The sequence below is a fragment of the Hyperolius riggenbachi genome, chromosome 5 (assembly GCF_040937935.1).
Source record: "Hyperolius riggenbachi isolate aHypRig1 chromosome 5, aHypRig1.pri, whole genome shotgun sequence".
In the NCBI taxonomy this organism is placed as follows: Eukaryota; Metazoa; Chordata; class Amphibia; order Anura; family Hyperoliidae; genus Hyperolius; species Hyperolius riggenbachi.
Genome location: NC_090650.1, coordinates 102,322,395 through 102,345,619, shown reverse-complemented (window position 1 = coordinate 102,345,619; position 23,225 = coordinate 102,322,395). Strand labels below are relative to the sequence as shown.

The 23,225-nt window shown below is 43.0% G+C and overlaps 1 protein-coding gene across 11 annotated transcripts in view; it reads right to left on the bottom strand.

The window, feature by feature from the left end:
- CREB5 (cAMP responsive element binding protein 5) overlaps window positions 1-23,225 on the bottom strand; it is an 839,414-nt gene that overhangs the window by 188,745 nt on the left and 627,444 nt on the right. The window contains exon 1 of one of the 11 annotated variants that reach the window (XM_068236076.1): window positions 2,621-2,669. The exons of the other annotated variants lie outside the window; for them this stretch is intronic. Coding sequence (XP_068092177.1) covers window positions 2,621-2,631 — 11 coding nt within the window. The 5' untranslated portion in view covers window positions 2,632-2,669. Of the gene's footprint in view, window positions 1-2,620; window positions 2,670-23,225 lie in introns of those variants that run through there. 11 annotated transcript variants of the gene reach the window in all.

Below are 23,225 nucleotides of genomic sequence, written 5' to 3'. Positions count from 1 at the left end.
GGACCTTGTCCCGGCTCTGCACAGAGCACACTGACACAAATCACTCACACAGTACACCCACACAATACACTTACACAATACATTTTACACAATACACTCACACAGTTCACTCACTTAGTACACTCGCACAATGGGCCCAATCCAATTCACCTTTTCTCCTAAGTTTTCTACTATGTGATATTTTACAAATATAATGCCTTTTAATAAATTAATAATTTTGAAAGTACTTTTTCACCTACTTTTTGGTACTTTTTCAATTGCCGAGTGCAAAATTTATTTTAAACAGAGGATGAGAAATTATCTTCTAGGAGAAGACTAACCGGTAGGAGAAAAAGTGAATTAAATAAGGCCCAAAAGCTGTTACCTGAATGACCAGCAGCAAACAGCAACACCTCCGGACTTTAACTCAAAATTCATTTATTACTGCAACAACAAACTTCTAAAACTCTTCAAAATGGTTTTAAAAGGTTGAACTTATCACAGCTACAACTCTGCTGCATGCATGGCCTTTTTTATTTTGTTTTGTTATACGTTTTCACATGAGTGTAGTTATCATACGCTGTACAGCAGAGAGGTAGTGTAGAAATTGCTTAACGGTTTTAATTAGTTTCTGCAAGTAGGCCACACTGAAATTTCATTGGGAAGTTGCTAACTTTCAGGTCACCATAAAACGCTTAATGACACCCTTTGAGTTTGTCTGTATACATAATTAAATTGTAATCTGCAAATATAGAGAATTGTGAGATTGTACTATTAGATCAGAGGCTATTTTTTGCATATGCAGTAAAAAGTTTCTTTTTTTTACAGTAAAAGAGGACTGGAAGTTTATTCTTAATGGGATATACGTGTTTATGTAAGTGCTAATATTATTTCTTCTCTACAACATTACTAATCTCTATAGTAGGTTAGAAAGTTAGGGTCTTTTTTCTATCAGAATATATTTTAATACGTATCAGTTGAGATTTCTCCAAGCGTTTATGTATTTCTTAGCTGAGATGGACAGGTACCAATTATTACAATTTGAGTGTTCAACTACATGACTAACTTCATATAGCAATCTCTAAAAGCGCCAAGAGTCTCACAGTGCTATGTGTCTGAACATAGTGGAATACTGTTCAATATGACTGATCCCAAAGGAAACTTTTTAATTCCATTGCCATTAAAATCTGTATATTGAAACCCCTAGGGGAAAGGATAAGGCCTTGTTCACATTATGCACAATGTAAAACGCAACAAAATAAAATAAACATAAAGGCATACATGATTTGTGCAATGTTTTCCCTACTCTATGGCAGACACAATACCTAAAAACACAGGCATGGTAAGCATTCTCCAGTTAGGCTTAAAGGTACCAAAACTTTTTGTATTCAAATCATTTATTCATTCAAGTTTTTTGAGACACACACCTACCTGAATAAGTACCTATTAGTTCATTCATGACAAGGTAATCTTTACAAATAAATCACACACAAGTATGGAGCGCTCCTAACGAATATGTGTCAGATGATGTTACCCAAAACTACATTTTAACAACGCCCCTCTCCACGTCGCATATGATGCTAAAGTACCATTGCAAAGACTGAAGTTATGAATAGCTGCATCCCAAATTGAGCATTTTATGACGGCTGCAGGTTTCCTTGAACCCAAGAATAAAACTTCTCCTATAAGCTGTTATCAGGTCATAAAAATAGCAGGGAGAGAGAGAGAGAGCGCCTCCAGTAATTGTCTGTAGTAATTCGGGCAGAGGGGGCGGGCTCTGCCGTGCACCACAATGCTTCTACTTGCTCAGGTGAGTCAGTGTTATGAAGAAGAAAAGTTTTCAGCTTAGCCTGAAACTCTGCAAGCTGACCTGAACGCTGGAAACCCGATCGCACATTGTCACCGGGAGATTACTGCCCTCTCAGGACGCCGCTCACAAATGGGCTTTCTTCTAATAAATGAGAGTGATCTTTAAATCTTTTGCAGAAAGCTCATTTTCCAATTAACCAGTTAAACTTTCACCTTCTCCCCTCCTTGACGCGGGGATACGGTGCCCAATTTTTTTTTTCAACTATTTAATATTCCCAGTCCTTGCAGAAAATAATTTGCAGCTGTGATAATATCCCGTGCTCTCTCTCTCTCTCTCTCTTTTTTTCCAAAGCAAGAATATAACATCGATTTTCCTAATCACAGATAAAAGAGGGAATCTGTGAATAATTAGCGATGGCAGGCTAAAGCCAGTTCAGTGTTCCTGATACTGATAATAAACTATGGCCCCCAGGAGAACAGGTAACTACTTTGTATCTCTGACCTCTTTCACTCTCACATTACTTAACTGGGCTGTGCAGCCAACATTACATCACTTACCAAGCACTGGTCCCCGCTCATTAACCCACTAATGACTACTCATCTCTGAAAGTGGAATGCACAGTGCAGAGCACAAGTTCTCTGCTACGCTGATCACGAAATACCCCCCCCCCCCCCCTCCTCTCTCCTGTCCTGCTGCTATTCTATAAAACTTCTGCTAAAGTACACTGACAAGTTAGCCTAGATGTATACAAGGCATGCATTGAAGGATTCTCAAATATATGTTTATATAAAAAAAGTCATAATTAAAAAAAATGAAAAATGAGCAACTAACCTCATGGACATCACTGATTCTGTATTCCCTGCTGAGGCGCAGAACACGAGAGCCCTGGAATGAGTGTATGTAGAACCAGAGCCAAAGCTTAACTAGCCTGTGTGAGTCATATCCTTCCCATTTGATTCCCCTCCAGATGGTGATGTAATGCTCTGGCCCTCTCTACTCTCGCTCTCTCTGTGCACACCACCCCTCCTTCTCATTTTAGCTCAGTGCTGGTGAAGTCACCATTTAATTCTGGCAGAGCTGCAAAAAAAAACACAAAAAAAAAAACACACACACACAAAAAAAACTTCAATGTAACCAAAACAGCCCTAGGCGAACTTTCAAACTTGGTGGTGCAGTTGCCGCTGGAAACGGGATAAACAACCAGGGAAACAGTGCTGCCTCCGGAGAGCCAGACAGCTGTCAAGCACATCATACTAGTGAGCTGTCACTCATACAGAAGAGCATTACGCACATCCACTTTACACAGCCCCGTACTGCACTGATTACTTCATGAATTTTATCCCTTATAACTTGATCTTGGTAATCGAGCAATCATTTATTTTCATTCATTTTAGCTAGGTTGATGTACTAGTCAACAAAGACAGGAGAAAGTCTATGTAACTGCTTCATTGTTTTGATTCAGGGATTGTGTGAAGTATGTAAAAGTAAATTCTACAACTTTTTCAGGATATTTTTCAGGATATTCCTAACTCCTCTCACTTCCCATTATTAACGAGAAGATCGGGCTCCTTCCTTAGACACCCCAGATACTTAGCTAATTGTGTCCTCTAACTCAAGGCCAGGGTCATGTGACTATCCTCTTAGAAGATAGCCAGGCTCTCCCTACAACTCAGTTTTAGCCTGGTTGTCCTGATGCCACACTCATCCCCCAGGACTCCCTAAATTCCCTTAGCCCAAGTACAGAAATACGGGGGGGGGGGGGGGGGCGCACAAAACACCAACTTCCACTGTTCCCTGCTGCAGATCCCTGATAGTTTTTCTGTATTAAGTTATGCTTGCAGAGCCAACTGCCTCCCTCCTAACCAAGATTGTGGTAGCATGTGCCACTCCCCCACCTAGAGGAATTGTGGGAGGAGGAGCCACTGTGATGAAGGCAGTGGCTCTTGTCCAGGAGACCTTAGGGACCATGGTAGACTTTTAAACTAAGAAAGTTGGCATGTTGAGGGCTAGTATGTGTGTTCGGTAAGGAGAGGGTTAGGCTTATAAATATCCAGGGTATCTGCTTTAAAGGACATAAATAAGTTCCTCCTATAATGCCCCTCTTTGGCCTCTGTCTTCATTCTCTAATGATCCGCTCACCTGCATGTGGCCATTTTTGGAATCAAGGCTTACCAGAACCCAGCAGCCGAAGAATACTCGGTGAATGAACGCTTCAGTTCTCCTTCTGGGCAACAAAAATAATAGATGGATGACAGAGTTTTCAATAAGGGTAAGACAGAAACCGTGTTCCAAAATGTGTCTATCAACCAGCCTGTGCCCTCTAGAGGCCAGAAGGAGCAGAGCATCTATTAGAAAAAAATCCTATGGCAGTCCACTAACCGTGGATAGTACAAATGGGGAGGTGGAATACTTTTGGTGGAATACATACATTTAATAAGAGCAACTGTTAACTTGGGCGCCTGCTGTTGCCAAAAGTTTGAATATCGGTAATGTAATAATACCGATATTTTACTATCAGTTCCAGGGTCGTAGCAATAGGCGTTGCAGAGGTAGCGACCGCATTAGGGCCCTTGGGTCTCTCAAGCACAATATTAGCTATCTATTGGCCCTGTGTTGGTAATAATCACTTCTTTTGATACTTTAAATAGTAGTAACAATTAAAAAACTGTTTCCCATCCCCTACTTGCACCTCTGACACTGTTGTTGTCCTTTGCAGGTTTTGGTGCTCTGTATCAATTGTTATGTATAGAGTGCTTGCGGGGCCCCATGTAAAACTTGCACTGGGGCCCATAGCTCCTTAGCTACTCCACTGATTGGTTCCTGTGATCTATACCTCGTTCCACCTACACCTAACAATAACTTCTCCCACCTACACCTAACAGTAACCCCCCACCTATGACTAACACTGACCTATTTGCCGAGTGCCTCAGTAAATAACGCCTTATTGAAGCTAATCACTGTGTTCAGCGCCTAATTTACTCAGTCGATGATGCCATTGTGGCAAATTACATTGTGCTCTAGTGTCACTTTGTGCCCAATTTAACAGGTTTGGTTTTTTTTTTTGGGGGGGGGGGGGGGAGTTAAGGGGTGTGAAAGAAAAGAGCCACAATTATAATACAATGTAAAAACTATAATATTTAATACTATGTACAGAGACATAAATGTAATCATGAGTACTCAAAGGGGAACTCTTACAATCCTAAATGAATAGGGACACTGATTTAATTATATGCATCTTAGAACTTCAGTAATATCTTATATTTTTTGCAAATAACATCTCATTAAAAACAATCATCTGAATTATTTTTACCAGTCCAACCATCTTTGACTAATTTCAACAGAATTTTTGGGGGGTATAGTGTACTTGGCCCAGCTGTCATCCTATTTGACAGTTTGAAGCTCTCTTTAAAGAGAAGGCATAGGGTCTCAGAGAAATAAAACACATATATCAGTAGATAAATACTGACTGTACTTACATAACATATGCATTGCACTGTCCACCTTTTGATTTCTGTGATTTTTATATAGTATATAACAAGATTTATGTTCCTGACAGTTTCCATCTTTGACTGTCTGTGTCTGAAGCCAATCGTGATGTAATTTCCTCCCTTACCCTGCTTCCTCTCTTCCTCCTAATGTAGTATGCATTAGCCCTCCCAACTCCCAGTCCTCAGACACTCCCACCAAGCAGGGACGGATCTAGACCAAGTTGCGCCTGGGGCAAGGTCACGTTTTGGGGCCTAAAGGTCAGGTTTTGGCACCTAAAGGTCAGGTTTTGGCGCCTAAAGGTCAGGTTTTGGCACCTAAAGGTCAGGTTTTGGCGCCTAAAGGTCAGGTTTTGGCGCCTAAACTGCCATTCCCCATCCAAATTTTGTCGCCTTTTTAAGAATTCAACAAACTGCGCCTGGGGCAAGAGACCCGCCTGCCCCCCCTACATCCGTCCCTGCCACCAAGACTGTGTCAGAGTATGAGAGACGGGGAATGATAATCAGGCAGTGCATTCCTTCACCCTTCTGGCTGAAGATCAATCAGTTGGCTGTTGACAGACTCCACAGCAGATTCAGCAGCCGCTGGCAACCCTCCCTCTCACAGGCTCTGATCCCCGACATCCACTAACCCCAAGGGCACTAGGGGCTGTGCACAATAGATCGGAGGGGAGCAGAGCTGGGAGACGATCACAGGGAGGGAGCGCAGCAGCTGTATCTCCCCATCGGGAGGGAGAAGGTGGGAGCCTCTTCCCCTTGGTAAATCCTCCCTGGTGCACCCTCCTAAATAAGTATGCAGAGTTGCGCAGCAGTGGTAATTATAATAAAAAAATACATTACCATGCGTCCCTCTTCTCCCTCGCCGGGTCTCGCTCCACGATCTCCACCTGGGGTCTTCTGTCTCCTCTCCGCGGATAACAGCCGCCACAAGCGTCCTCTTCTTCACTCTTCTGCCATCAAGTGACGTCAGTGACAGCAGAAATTATGGCCAATGAGAGAGGAACAGAGGCGTGGGTGGGGAGTGGGGACCTGGGAGGGACAGAGGAAGCAGCCAATCAGGCTGCAGTAGGGAATTAGGGAGGAGTAAGTAATGAAGGGGAGGAACGGGCAGAGAAAAAAACCCTCCCAGCATGCACTGCAACTTCTCTTTTGCGGCCTGTGTACGGCTTAAGAAGCTGGGGGACAAGACAGCTGACATCAAAAGTAAGATTGATTTTTAACTCTAGCATTGTCTTTTCAGCAGCCTTTCAAACTAGTTAACAGAGGGAAATAGAGATTTAATTTTGGATTTGTTGCCTAACAGTTACTCTTAAAAGTGAATCTGAAGCTTTTTTATAATAAAAAAAACTGATATTTACCTAAGGAGAGGGGAGGCTCTGGGTCCTAATGAGCCTTCCCGTTGTCCTCCCACTGTCCTCGTTCCCTTGTTCCTCCGTGCCCGAAGTCTCCCCAACCCGGAAGAGAGCAGTCCATGACCAAATTAATTATGGACTGCTAACGGGGGAGCCTGCAGGGAACAGAGACACCGGGAGGAGAACAGTAAGGCTCATTAGGACCCAGAACCTTCCCTCTCCTTAGCTATCTGTTTTTTTATTTAATAAAAAAAGGCTTTAGACGCCCTTTAAAAGACCACTATCGCGAAACAAGTAGGCAATTAAAATCTGACAGATCATGTTTAGGTTTCCTGACAGAACCGACAGGTTTTGGGCCAGTCCATCTCCTCATGGGGGATTCTCAGGGTTTTCTTTGTTTTCAACAGCATTTCAAGTGAGATTGCAGGAGAGCGCACGCGCCAATGCGCATCTCCGCACGAATGACGGAGCTTCGCTCTGCCTTCAGTCTCCCAGCGGCGATCGCCGCTCGAAGACTGTTAGACATGAAACCACCGTCAATTAACATGGTACAGCGGTATGATCTACAGCAGCACTGTACTGGGGACAGCTGTGTGACATAATAAAAGCTTGCTGTGCATGTAGGTTGAAAGGAGGTTGGCCCCCACCAGGTTTATAAAATGTAAAAATCTAAAATCCACATACAAAAAAAAAACTGTTGTTATTCACCTTTTTAAAGGTAAATTTTAATCTTTAAAGTCAAAGGGAATCTATAAAAAACATTCAGCCAGATACTAACCTAAGAGGAGGAAAGGCTCTGGGTCCTAATGAGCCATCCCACTCCTCTCCCAGTCCCCTCTGTTAAGCGCTGGCTTCGCCGTTTGAATCCGCTGCCGCAGGGGACTTTGGATATCTTCAGGAGCCAAGTCCTCCTGAAGACAGGCGGCTCCATACTGCACATGCATGAAAGAGGGCGCTCTGCGTGCACAATATGGAGCGGCCCGTCTTCGGGAACACTCGGGCTCCCGAAGACTTCCGAAGCTGCCCTTCGGTGGCAAAAGGGACAGCAGAGACAGCAGTAGTTGACCAAATTAGTTTAAAACTGCTACCAGGGAGCAGCGATGGAATGCTAACTGAGAGAGGATCGGGAAGGCTCTCAATCCAGCTGATTTTTTTTAAAAAAACGTTATCATCGATTCCCAATGACTTTAAACACAAAACAAGTCTGAAATTTTAAGAAAGTCCTATTTAGGATTAAAACTATAGACACAACTGTCTATCTCAGCAGTTTCTCAGCAGTTTACTTTCACTTCAGGTTTGCTATAATTCCATGAACCTATTGGAACAGAGTGCAAGCTCACTGACAAAAATAAGCATTTCCCTATACAGAAGACTCACCGAAATTCAGTGGCGTTGCTAAGGAGCTGTGGGACAGAAGCAACTTTTACATCGGGTCCCCCCAAGCACTCTGTACATAACAATTGATACGGCGCACCAAAACCTGCCAACGGCAACTACAGTGTCAGAGGTGCAAGAAGGGGAAGGGTAACAGTTTGTTAAATATTACCACTATTCAAAGTATCTATAGAAGTGATTATTATGAGCACAGGACCAATAGAGAGCTAATAATGTGGTTGAGGGAGGGCCCCTCTGGCCCAAGGGGCCCAATGCGGTTGCAACCTCTGCAACCCCTATTGCTACACCCCTGCTGAAATTCACTCTACTCCTGTGACAGACTTTTAGATTTTATTTTTTACAATCTATTGAGACCAAAACTGATATTAAACAGGTGAATGGAAAAATGCACCAGTGAATTGATGTTTTTAGTGTTATTTATTGGTTGGTCCTTTAATTAAAATTATTTCCAGACTCTCTAATGGTAGTTCTGCTACTGGTCTTAATATAAATATATTTACTGAGTAAGAAAAAAGCTTAAAACAGTGTCAGCATGACTGTACAATAGAATGATTGTGGGGTGCAAATCAGTGGCGTAGGAATAGGGGGTGCAGAGGTTGCGAGCGCATCGGGGCCCTTGGGCCCTCCCTCAACCATTATTAGCTCTCTGTTGGTCCTGTGCTGGTAATAATCACTTCTATAGATGCTTTGAATAGTAGTAATTATTATTAAACTGCTCCCCATCCCCTTCTTGCACCTGTGACATTGTGCTTGTCCTTGGCAGGTTTTGGTGCACCATATCAATTGTCATGTATAGAGTGCTTGGGAGGCCTCAATTAGAGTGACCAGACGTCCCGGATTGCCTGGGACGCGTCCCGGATTCGGGGTCCGCTGTCCCAGGCTGCATGAGGTTCCGGGAAATGTCCCGCTTTCAGCAGCGGGACGTCCCGGCCTCGGGACTCTGGCCACTCTAGCCTCATGAACTGGCAGCGGCGTCTATAGACGCCGTGCCAGTTCATTGCCCACAGCCCCGCTCCAGCCTCCTTCTTCCGGTGTCTGTTCCGACACCGGCAGGCAAGCAGGGCTACGGCAAGATGGCTGCCGTAGCCCTGTACTGGAGACTATTTGTGTACAGGGCTTCGGGCGCCATCTTGCCTTAGCCCTGTCAGCGCGGGAGACAAGAGCAGGAGGAAGGTGGTCCCGGGAGGAGCGCGCCAGAGGCCGGAGACTTCTGCCAGGTGAGTAAATGCTTTCTTTTCCAGGTGAAATGTTTTCCCGCATTGCGTTTCTTTTCCAGGTGAAATGTTTTCCCGCATTGCGTTTCTTTTCCAGGTGAAATGTTTGCCCGCATTGTGTTTCTTTTCCAGGTGAAATGTTTGCCCACATTGCGTTTCTTTTCCAGGTGAAATGTTTGCCCGCATTGCGTTTCTTTTCTGGTGAAATGTTTGCTCGCATTGCGTTTCTTTTCCAGGTGAAATGTTTGCCCGCATTGCGTTTCTTTTCCAGGTGAAATGTTTGCCCGCATTGCGTTAATTTTCTGGTGAAATGTTTGCCTGCATTGCAGTAATTTTCTGGTGAAATGTTTGCCCGCATTGCATTAATTTTCTGGTGAAATGTTTGCCCGCATTGCTTTTATTTTGTACTGACATGTTGCCCGCATTGCGTTTATTTTTTACTGACATGTTGCCCGCATTGCATTTATTTTATACTGACATGTTGCCCGCATTGCGTTTATTTTGTGCTGACATGTTGCCCATTGCGTTTATTTTCTGGTGTCCGGGGTAACTGTTACTGCATTTATTATTTAATGGTCATAGATGGCTGTTTGCTGCTTTGTGGTTACGGTACACTATTAGCATCACACAGTTTCTGCACACCCATGATGCAAAGTCTCGTTTGTCCACATCATGGCGTAAACACTGCTTTCTTATGCCTCGCTGTTACATCATTACGTTAGCTCCGCCCATACAATGTCATGGCCACGCCCATTTTCCACCGCGCCGCCGCACACCAGAGCGTTTCGGCTGCGGTTGCGATCCGCATGCGGGTGCGGATCCGCTTGGGTAATGTATTTCAACGGGCTGGTGCACACCAGAGCGGGAGGCGTTTTGCAGAAACGCATACTCCCTGGCTGCTGCAGATTTTGGATTGCGGATGCGTTTCTGCCTCAATGTTAAGTATAGGAAAAATGCAATCCGCTCTGAAAAAACGGCACTTCAGAGCGGTTTGCCAGGCGTTTTTTGTTACAGTAGCTGTTCAGTAACAGCTTTACTGTAACAATACATGAAATCTACTACACCAAAAACGCTTCCCAAAACCGCAAAATGCTAGCTGAAACGCTACAGAAAAATAAGAAAAAGCGTTTCAAAATCTGCTAGCATTTTGCGGATCTGCTAGCGTTTTTTGGTGTGCACCAGGCCATACTGTGTACTTCTTGAGCATCCAAGGGTGGCAATGATAATCTTGAACTCCTAAGCTCTGAGATTTACATAGGAGAGTTTGGAGTCCATAAAAAAAGGTATCAGTTTTAGAGAGTGAGTATCCATCACAGTCGACAAATGATGTGCCAGCTGAATACTGGGGGTGCAAACATTTCACAAGGTTAAAAAACAGATTTACTTAAAGGGAACCCGTGGTGAGAGACATATGGAGGCTGCCATATTTTTTTCCTTTAAGCAATACCAGTTGTCTGGCAGTCTTGCTGATCTTTCTGGTCAGTAGTATCTGAATCACACACCTGACACAAGCATGCAGTTAATCTCGTCAGTCGTCAGACATCCGATCTGCATGCTTGTTCAGGGTCTATGGCTAAAAGTATTAGAAGCAGTGGATCAGCTGGAAAGCCAAACAATATCTAGAGTTTAAAAGGAAATAAATATGTCAGTCTCCATATGTCTCTCCCTTCAGGTTACCTTTAGGCCTCTTTCACAGTGCGATGTTAAAGTCACACGTTAGAAAATGTTCCAACGTAGACTAACGCACAGCAATGCAAAGTCTGTGTGACATTCACAGTGCTCACGTTGCGTTGTGTGTAACGTGTAGCAATATTTAGAGAGTGCTGCATGCTGTGCGTTTAGCAATACATTTTCTGCGTTATGTGTGTTGCACATGCTCAGTAATGGTTTTCGCTCCATCAGTATGCGACGAAAACGGCGCACCAAGAGACACATAATGTAGTACAAAATAACGTCCAATTTTATTACCTACATGCGTTGCGTTAGGGGCACGTTGTGCGACCTTAACGTCGCATCAAACGCAACATCTTCGTGTGAAAGAGCCCTAAAGCGGACCTGAACTCAGAACCTGCTATCTGTTTTAAAAGATAAGCAACAGCATAATAACCTTTAAAGAAAAACATTTCTATGTTACAGCTGATACAAATCCTGCAATAAATCTGCAGTGTGTCTACTTACTGCTTTCATGGAAGCAGACATAGCATTAACCTCCTGTGTTTACAAATTAGCTGGCAATTAACTGACACAGCTGGGAGATCAAATTATGCTTGTGATCAGTCACAGATGAGGGGAATTAGGCTACATACACACATCAGACCATAGTCTTTTGAAAATGAAAGATCACAGACCAATTTTACCCCCTTCCATGGGTAAAATTGAACCACCAATACTGGGGCTCCACAAGGCTGTGTTCTGTCACCTCTACTGTTCTCCCTTTATACCAACGACTGTATCTCATCCGCTGACTCTGTGAAGGTCATCAAATTTGCGGATGACACCACCATTATTGGCCTAATTGGAAGCAACGGAGAGCATGAATACCGGAGCGAGGTCGAGAGAATATGCAATTGGTGCAGGGAGAACAACCTAGTTCTCAACACAGCAAAGACTGTTGAACTAGTTGTAGACTTCAGGAGGAACCCTCCCCCCCCCTCGCCTGTCCTCATTGGAGGAACAGAAGTTTCTATAGTGTCATCGGTTCGGTTCCTTGGCACGACTCTCACCAATAATCTGAAATGGGGGCAGAACACCACTAAAATTCAAAAGAAATCCCAACAGAGGCTGTTCTTCCTGCGCCAGCTGAAGAGATTTGGCATGCCACGGGAGCTGCTGGCCAGCTTCTATACCGCCACCATAGAATCCACCCTCTGCTCCTCAGTCATTGTTTGGTACGCGGGTGCATCGGCCAGTGATAAACATAAACTGCAGAGGGTCATAGCTGATGCAGAGAGAATCATCGGGTCTCCTCTTCCACCTCTTGATCTCCTCCACTCCGCTAGATTGAGTAAGAGGGCCACCATGATCTCCCGTGACCCCTCTCACCCTGGCAGCCACTACTTCAGGCTCCTCCCGTTGGGCCGCCGCTTCAGGACTATACCATCCAAAACCACCAGGCGGAAGAACACCTTCTTTCCCCAGGCCGTTCGGTCACTGAACTCTGACTTTCCCCAGTCCGGCCTGCACTCATAATTGCCGGGTCGACAGCTGGTCCCCGTCGCTGCCTCCTCTGTATATCTGATTACTGCATTTCAAATTGTATGTGCTGTTGTATCTGTCTATGCCATGTGTACCACAAATAATTCCGATTATGGCTCTTGCTGTACTTGGCGAAATAAAACTGATTCTGATTCTGATTCTGGGTAGTATGAGAGCCATACTCCACACAGTCTATTCTATGGAGCTGAACTCTCCATCAGACAGAAATCTTTGCAAGATGCTGCACACAAAGATGCTGCACACAAAGATGCTGTACAGACACAAAAGATCTGTTCCTGCCAAAGATCCGTTCCTGCAAATTGCATTCATAGTCTATGATATCTGCAGATCATCATACACACCTTGATTAACTGACATTCATCTGCAGATCAGACAATCATCTGCAGATCTGAAAATCCATCCTGGTGGATCTGATCTGCAGATGAATGTCTGTTAAACAAGGTGTGTATGAGGATCTGCAGATGTCATAGACTATGAATGCATTTTGCAGGAACGGATCTTTTGCAGGAACAGATCTTTTGCAGATACTGATCTTTTGAATGTCTACAGCATCTTTGTGTGCAGCATCTTGCAAAGATTTTAATCTGATGGGGAGTTCAGCTCCATAGAATAGACTGTGTAGAGTATGGCTCTCATACTACATGGAAGGGGGTAAAATTGGTCTGTGATCTTGCCTCTTCCAAAGACTATGGTCTGATGTGTGTATGAGCCTTTAGACAGGCTAAACTCTCTAAATACATACAGGGTGCATTTCTCTCTGTTTTCCTTCTGTCCTGTGCAAGAATACAGGTCCACTTTAAGGTGTTCTCTGTATATTTGTATCAAAGAATATTTAGTTTATGTATATGAACCCTACATCCAGTATTATCTTTCATAGTTACATGCTCTTTCTTTTAATCATTAACCACTTCACCACTGAGGGGTTTTACCCCCTGACCACCAGAGCAATTTTCACCTTTCAGCGCTCCTTCCATTCATTCATCTATAACTTTATTATTACTTATCCCAATGAAATGAACTATATCTTGTTTTTTTTGCCACCAATTAGTCTTTCTTTAGGTGGGACATTATGCCAAGAATTATTTATTCTAAATGTGTTTTAATGGGGAAATAGGAAAAAATGTGGGAAAAAATTATTATTTTTCAGTTTTCGGCCATTATAGTTTTTAAATAAAGCATGCTACTGTATTAACCCATTTGTCCCAGTTATAAAACCATTTAAATTATGTCCCTATCACAATGTTTGGCGACAATATTTTATTTGGAAATAAAGGTGCATTTTTTTCAGTTTTGCATCCATCCCTAATTACAAGCCCGCAGTTTATAAAGTAACAGTGTTATACCCTCTTGACATAAATATTTAAAAAGTTCAGTCCCTAAGGTAAATATTTATGTTTTTTTTTATTGTATTTTTTTTTTTTTTTAATTACAAAAAAAAAATAAAAATTGGGGAGTGTGGGAGGTAATGAGTTAATTTATTGTGTAAATGTGTAAATGTAATGTTTGTATATGTAAAATGCTTTTAGGGTGTAGTTTACTATTTGGCCACAAGATGGCCACAGAGTGTTTGTTTACATGCGACCTGTAAGCGTCCGGAAGGACGCTTACAGGAAGCAGTAGGAGGCTGGGAGACTCACAATGATCTCGCTGTTTCTGAAAGAAGCAGCAGATCATTGCGGGGGCTTAGATCAACGAACGGGAATGGATTTTCCCGTTCATTGATCTCCGGGCGAGCGGGCGGCGGCGTGCACGAGCGGCGGGTGCGCGCGCACGAGCGTCGGGAACGCGGACAGCGGCAGTAGCGCGGAAGGTACGGATTTCTCCGTCCCTGGTTTTTTAGGGGGAAAAAAGGGACGGAGAAATCCGTACGCGTGGGGGTAAAGTGGTTAAAGAGAACCAGAGATGAAGCACCCTCTTGTATTTTACCTTATAAATCAGTGGGAACATGACAGTAAACACCTAATCTGCTCTTTGTTTCATTGTTCTCTGTTTAATCTGACTGTTATCACCTCTGATAAGAATCCCCGACTGAGCACTCAGTCTAGCTTTGCTATGGAAAGATTATAGCTAAGTCTGTCTTCTCTGGTGTCTTTTCAAGCCCAAGCCTGCCCCCTTGTGGCTCTGCTATAATGACTCAGCTATAATTATTCCTTGCAAAGCCAGACTGAATGCTCAGTCCGGGATTCTTATCACAGCTGATAACAGACACTTTTAGCAGTGAGGATAAAACAGAGAGCATGGTAAGTGTTTTCTCTAATGTTCTTACTGATATATATGGTAAAATACACAAGGGTGCTTCGTCTCTGGTTCCCTTTAAAGAGACACTGAAGCAAAAAAAAATAAAAATCTGATATAGTGAATTGGTTGTGTACTATGAATAATTACTAGAAGATTAGCAGCAAAGAAAATATTCTCATATTTTTATTTTCAGGTATACAGTGTTTTTTCTAATATTGCATCATTCTATAATATGTGTAGATTACACAACACTCAGCATTCAAAACGATTCTTTCAGAGCAGTCTGTGAACTAATGACCTCTCCTCTGGCCGAGAAAAAGTAGATAGTTCAATAACAGTTGAGATAATAAAAGTCAGAAGACAGCCCTCTCTACGACTTTGAAAGTCCTAGAGCTTAATGGCTTTTTTGCATAGAGATAACAACTGCAGTTTCTTAACTCTTCCTGTACTGGAAACAATTAGACTGATGTATCTGATCTTAATGTTTTATTTCTTAGCTGTACTACACATACAAATCATAATATCATATTTTTTTTTCGCTTCAGTGTCTCTTTAAGTAAACATAGAGAGTTTCTACAGTACACTACTTACTCGATTGCCAGTTCACACATAGAACTAGTCAGCGCTGTTATTCTGTTAATATGAATGTAATAAAAAATGAACTAAAAATTGTTTGTCTGCTTATTGCTTTAGATTTGTTTCTAAGATATGAAGTACGCCAGACAGTTATACTAGCCAGATACAATCCAGCTGCTCTAAATAACGGAATCTGTGGCCAAATTGACATCACTCATAGGCTGGCCACACACTACCAGCTCTTTCACCAAACTAGCTTCCCCTGGGGGCAGGCCTGGATTTACATCACAGGAGCCTATAGGCACAAATGTCCTGGTACCCTACACTTCACCCTCATGAACCCACAAACCCCCACCAAACCACACCACAAGTATGCTGGCTGGCCCAGCTGTCACTCCTTCCCTACTTCCCCTGTCCAGTGGCCTTTACTATTCGGTAGCCAGAAGTTCCTTCAATATTGAGTAGCTAGAGATGCCTTCAAGTGTTAGGAAGCTAGAAATGCACCTAGAGATGCCCTAGGCCAGTAATCTGCAAACATGGCTCTCCAGCTGTTATGGAACTACAAGTCCCACAATGCATTGCAGGAGTCAGACAGCCACAGTCATGATTCATAAAGGCAAATGCATTGTGGGACTTGTAGTTCCTTAACAGCTGGAGAGCCAAGTTTGCAGACCACTGCCCTAGGCTGAAGGAAGATCTTGTCAGTGGAAAGCTTGTGAGTAACCTCTTGTTTAGGTTCCACTCGCAACTCTGCATAGGGAAAGAGGGAAGCACTGAGGGGGGGGGGGGGGGGGGGGGCGTGAACTACCTTTCCATCATCAGGCACCTGTAGGCTCAAGCCTACAGTGCGTTATGAAAAATCCAGCCCAGCCTAGGGGTAACAGTGTAGCATATGGGCACATGGGGACCAGGCTGTATCTACAGGTATTCTGCAGGACCACTTATTTGACTCAAAAAGTGCTATTTTAAGCATATGCCATGATGTAAATGCTATTTAGGTGTAAGTATTCATGACGTGATTGGCAGTGAGAAAACTGCTCATCTATGATTATCTGTAATAATCAGCCACACAACACAGTCTTCTGTTCAGAATTTAAATATGTATAGGCTTGTACACACCTGCAACTTGGGTCATTTCAGGTGCTTTTGCAAAGTCTTTACAAGTGTCTCCTGGCATGTGGTGACTGCATAGTAGTGATATACACAACTGCCTAAAGCACAACCCTGCCATAATCTGAGAACTCCCTATACATCAAACATGGTTAAAGGACAACTGAACTGACAGGGATATGGAGGCTGCCATAGTTATTTCCTTTTAAACAATACCAGTTGCCTGGCACCCTGCTGATCTTTCATGAATCAGTAGTGTCTGAATCACACACCTGAAATGAGCATGCGGCAAATGCAGTCAAACTAAAGACAAACGTCTGATCTACATACTTGTTCAGGGTCTATGACTATTATGCTAGGAACACACATGAGATAAAAATTTTTTGAAAAATTAAAAATCTAAGGTAAATTTTAACACCTCCATGTAGTATTAGAGCATAAATACACAGTCTATTTTAAGCTGAGTACACCCATCAGAGAAAAATCTTTGCAAAGTGAGGAATTCATCTGTCACACAGGTTTGTCAGAGAGGTTTGAAATACTGATAGTTCCAAAGATGCTGTGCACATGCAAAAGATCAGGATCTGCAAAACATCAGTTCCTGCAAAATGCTTTAAGGGCTCGTTCACATGCGTTTTTTTGCCCTTTTTTCAAGCGCAGGCGATTTTCAAAATCACCCTAATGATTGTGCAATTATTCCTTATGAGAGAGTTCACAGCTGAGCGGTTCGTTTACGATCCGCTCAGTAAAGCGGTGCCTGTACCATTTTTGAGATTGAGATTTTGCCTCAATGGAAGGTATAGGAAAAACACGTTTTTTTAGAATAAATACATTGTATTTATTATTTTTATATATTAGGTCAAAGAATTCACTTCCTGACTTGCGTCAGGGAGTGAATTACAAAACCACTCTGGAAAAGCGCTTAGAAAAGTGCTTTTACCAGAAACTCAGCGCGCAGTGGAGCTCCGGGAGGGGGAAAAAAAGGGCACAAAAACACAAAATGCTTGCGTTTTCAATTTTAGGTGTGTATGATTTTAGGTGTATCTATTTACTTTCCTTTTCTCCATGCATGCGCTGTGCAGACAAACAATGAACATTCGTCTGTAGATCAGATCCACCGGGATGGATGTGAAAGACTGAGACAAATCTTTCGTTGCTATCTTTGGAGGTCTTTAGTGAACATTTTTTTACAAATATTATCCACAGATTATCTTTGATCTTTCATTTTCAAAGACGTTTATCTTGTGTGTACCCAGCTTTAATATACAAAATCTGCTGGCCCAAAATTGCTAAAGTATTATGCCTGGTACACACTGCGCAATTTCCCATCAAATAGATCATTTGCGATAGGTCCGATCAGATTTCAGTTGTTTTTATGATCAATTTTGTATAGAAGTTAATGGAAAATCGATAAAAAAAACAAAACAAAAATCAGACCAGACCAGTCGGAAATTATTTATTATTGTCTATCTGACAGGAAATAACTAGAGTGAGGCCGAACCTCCGATTTTAGGTTCGCGAACCGGGTTCGCGAACTTCCGCGTAAGGTTCGGTTCGCGTAAAATTCGCGAACCGCAATAGACTTCAATGGGGATGCGAACTTTGAAAAAAAAAAATTATGCTGGCCACAAAAGTGATGGAAAAGATGTTTCAAGGGGTCTAACACCTGGAGGGGGGCATGGCGGAGTGGGATACATGCCAAAAGTCCCCGGGAAAAATCTGAATTTGACGCAAAGCAGCGTTTTAAGGGCAGAAATCACATTGAATGCTAAATGACAGGCCTAAAGTGCTTTAAAACATCTTGCATGTGTATACATCAATCAGGTAGTGTAATTAAGGTACTGCTTCACACTGACACACCAAACTCACCGTGTAACGCACCGCAAACAGCTGTTTTTGTAGTGACGGCCATGCTGGACTGGTGCGCACCATGGCGAGAGTGCAGGTTTTGGTGGCTTTACAGCCCATATGGTCGCCTGGCTGATGAACAGAACAGGTATGCAGTGGCGGGTTCACTGAACAGAACAGGTATGCAGTGGTGGGTTCACAGAACAGGTATGCAGTGGCAGGTTCACTGAACAGGTATACAGTGGCGTGTTCACTGAACACAACAGGTATGCAGTGGCGGGTTCACTGAACAGGAATACAGTGGCGGGTTCACTGAACAGAACAGGTATGCAGTGGCGGGTTCACTGAACAGTACAGGTATGCAGTGGTGGGTTCACTGAACAGGTATGCAGTGGTGGGTTCACTGAACAGGTATGCAGTGGTGGGTTCACTGAACAGGTATGCAGTGGTGGGTTCACTGAACAGGTATGCAGTGGTGGGTTCACTGAACAGGTATGCAGTGGTGGGTTCACAGTACAGGTATGCAGTGGTGGGTTCACAGAACAGGTATGCAGTGGTGGGTTCACAGAACAGGTATGCAGTGGCGGGTTCACTGAACAGGTATGCAGTGGTGGGTTCACAGAACAGGTATGCAGTGGTGGGTTCACAGAACAGGTAAGCAGTGGCAGGTTCACTGAACAGGTATGCAGTGGTGGGTTCACTGAACAGGTATGCAGTGGTGGGTTCACTGAACAGGTATGCAGTGGTGGGTTCACAGTACAGGTATGCAGTGGTGGGTTCACAGAACAGGTATGCAGTTGCAGGTTCACTGAACAGGAATGCAGTGGTGGGTTCACAGAACAGGTATGCAGTGGTGGGTTCACAGAACAGGTATGCAGTGGCAGGTTCACTGAACAGGTATGCAGTGGTGGGTTCACTGAACAGGTATGCAGTGGTGGGTTCACTGAACAGGTATGCAGTGGTGGGTTCACAGTACAGGTATGCAGTGGTGGGTTCACAGAACAGGTATGCAGTGGCAGGTTCACTGAACAGGTATGCAGTGGTGGGTTCACAGTACAGGTATGCAGTGGTGGGTTCACAGAACATGTATGCAGTGGCAGGTTCACTGAACAGGTATGCAGGTATCCAGTGGGCTCACTGAACAGAACAGGTATGGTGGGCTCACTGAACAGAACAGGTATGCAGCCAGGAACAAGCTAAGCCTAACTAATCTTTCCCTATGAGAGACAGTCTGCAGCAGCTCGCCCTACTCTCACTAACGCAGGCAGCACACGAGTGAGCGTAATGGCCGCCGCTGCCTGCCTTTTATTAGGAGGGGAGTGGCTCCAGGGGCTAGTGTAGCCTAATTGGCTACACTGGGCCTGCTGACTGTGATGTAGAGGGTCAAAGTTGACCCCCATGGTGCATTATGGGGCGAACCGAACTTCCACAAAAGTTCGCCTGCGGGATGCGAACGCGAACCACTGAAGTTCGCATGGAACCGTTCGCAGGCGAACCGTTCGGCCCAACTCTAGAAATGACATGGTGTGCACCAGGCATAGAAGGCAGCCTCCACATCCCTCTCACTTGAGTTGTCCTTTAAAGGGAACCAAGCAACTCTTTTTTTTCCTGGTTTCTAATAGCTATAGGAGCTGCTAAGTTCCCCCCTCCCCTTCTAACTGCTCATTATTTATCCAGGGGAGGGTGTGAAGATAGCATCTGTGACTTCTGTAAACTCTTTGAAGCATAGTGACCAATATTTCCACTCCCTTGCTGATGAAAGCTTTTTGCTAATGTGTGCAATAAAATAATTGCAGTATTCCTTATCTTCCTCAAATATCTGTTGTCGGGCGGCCACAGGGGTAGAAGGAAGTGGGATAATAAACGCCTCTGCTAAACTTTTAAATGTAAAAAGAACAGGTAAAATTTCCTTTTTTTTTTTAAAATAATAAGACACCTTGTTGGCATGCGTGTTTAATGAGCTACTGAGATGCCCTGGGTGCTAAAAATGGTGCTTGGTTCACTTTAAAGTAGACCTGAACTCAGGACGTCCTCTCTGCTCTAAAAGATATACAACAGCATAATAACCATTAAACAAAAACATTTATTTTGTTACAGCTGATACAAATCCTAAAATGAATCTTCTTTGTTTCAACGTCCAGATTCATGGAAACAGACATATTGTTAACATCCAGTGCTTTCAAATGAGCTTATCCGCCATCTCTGCCGTGGCAGTCAGGGGACACGGGGTAGAGATCAAATTACAACCAGTGATAAGACACAAATGAGGGGGAATTAGACAGGCTAAACTCTCTAAATACATACAGGGTGCATTTCTCTGTTTTCATTCTGTCCTGTCCAAGAGTTCAGGTCCACTTTAAAGGTCTCAGTTAGTAGCCAGTGCAGAGCATTTATCCACTTATGTCAGCACATGGTTCAGCTGTCCTGCTGGGGAATTATTAATCCCAGTTTCTTTATGTTTATTGATGTGATTAAACAAGGTCTTTAGATAAGCCCAGACGCTAGCACTTTGACAATGCCATAAAAAACAGCTGGAGCCCATTTATTCGGCTTGTTTGTCTTCTTGAGAGGACACCTTTAATTCTATTAAGAAATTGTAAAAGCCTTGTGAAGTCCCTTGTGCTGGACAGACATGAAGTTTATTGCCAGGTGATGCCCTTTCGTGAACACATCCAGCAGATGCAACTGCCATCCTGGCTAATTTAGAAGCAGCCAGATACGAGGGGAGAGGTGAACGGCAATAATTTTTGCTGGCGCCGCCGTATATTTTATCCACGGCGGCTTAAACACACTCGGGTGGATTAATTTCTCATTGCCGACTGATCTATATTTAATTCAGGTTTGAGTAATTAACTTCCAATAACTGCATAACGTCATTATGTGACCAGGCGGATGATAAAACAGACTGAACATTAGATGAAATGTCTTATTCGTTGACCCCAAGCATTGCCGATAATATAATTCACAGTAGTCCACAGACACCATAATAGTTTGAGAGTTACACAATATGACTGTACTACCGAGTGTCAAATCACTTTTTACTGATTAACAGCATTCAGAAGAAAATAATGCTGTTCATTCATTAGCAAATGTTAATCCATATATACAGTAGAATCCTGTCATTGTATAAATAAACTGAAACATGTACAAAGTGGATTAATACTCTTTTAGGATAGTTTATGCTGTAAACAAGTAGTATAAAAATCAAATTATTTTCTTAAACCAAATTTATGATGAACAAAATAGGACATACATGTCTCTATTCAATAAGACATACACCTAACTAGTAAATTGTTTCAAATGTGTTACATTTGTTTCCTGGGTTGTATCAGCAGACACAGCACAGCTCAGCCTCCTACTAGCAAAGTGACTACTAGGTGTTACGTTTTCTGACTAGTGCAGGTGATACTTCTCCAGAGTTGCAATACTACCTGCTTTGTGTAGCTAATCACACATGCAAGAGGGGAGTTACTGGGAGGTTACTGGGCAGTCTGTATTTACAGGGCATAATGAAGAGTATAGATTTGATGTTTGGAAATATTTTAGTTTAAGGTTCCAGATTATACACAGCAGGCTACATACTGACATGGCAATAAACATTTTAATATTATTAAATTACAAAACTAACTTGCGTACCACTGATACATCTTACAGTGTTCTTTTTGAATAAAGATGGCATTTCACTACAATCGATTTAAAAAAACAACAATGACTTCAAATGCACAATTATCAGTAACAACAAATACGATGTCATTACAGAATCTAAAGCTCAAAAATCTGGTCTACTTTATAGAAAAATTCTTTACTTTGGCCACAGCCTCCTCTGCAAGCAAATATTAATATGTATTTGAATCTATTGCATTACTTTACAAAGTCCTTAGGCCCCGTTTACACTTAATCAGTTGGTACGCGTTTTTTTTCCCTTATCCATAGCAATGCATTGTGAAAAATATTTCAGTTAAAACGCTTTAAAGAGAAACTCCGACCAAGAATTTAACTTTATCCCAATCAGTAGCTGATACCCCCTTTTACATGACAAATCTATTGCATTTCACAAACAGGCCATCAGGGGGCGCTGTATGACTGATTTTGTGCTGAAACCCCTCCCACAAGAGGCTCTGGTACCGCGGTACTCTGGGCAAACTGCCACAATGTAACAATGTTCACAGACAGGAAATGGCTGTTTACAGCTCTCTGTTAAAGCCAGAACAGCTAGAAACAGCTACATAACCTGCCCACAGTAAAATGACACCATGTAATACATGTCAGAATGTGAATCTGGGAGAGGAAAGATTTTACAATGAGCAAACACTGAATAAATCATGTATACATAATTATTGTAAAAATGAAGCACTTTTTTATTACATTATTTTCACTGGAGTTCCTCTTTAAGTGTGAAAGGTGCCATAGGATAATATGGGTATTACTTTGAAAATCAATTGTCATTTCAATTATAACTGAGAGTAACTGATTAAGTGTAAACGGGGCCATAGTCAAGCATTCACTCTCCCTCACACGCTAATCACTACATAATAATATTCTAATTTCTCGGCCACAGGTCAACTTTGAGGGAACCAATAAGTTAAGGCAGTGTTCCCCAACCCTGTCCTCAAGGCCCACCAACAATGCATGTTTTGTGGATATCCACACAGGTAGATAATCAGCTCTGCTGAGACACTAATTACCTCACCTGTGAATGTGTGTGTTTATGAGTTAAGGTATGCCTGAGATAAAAACACCACAAGGATTTATACTCAAATGGGGCTTCCTCCTGCCCCTTGTAGACCTTGGGCTTCCTCAGTGTCCATCTGGTACCATCCGTTCTTCCGCTATCAGCCTTGGTAGACTGGGGACTACTGTACATGTGCAGCCCTGGCCATACGCCTTCTTAGTCGAGCTCCTGTCCCCGGGTGCATTCTGCAACCCACGCAGTAAGTTAAGACTGGTATCTGCTCAGTCACAGAACGCTCTTGGCCACATGAGTGTGACCAAGGAGGCATGC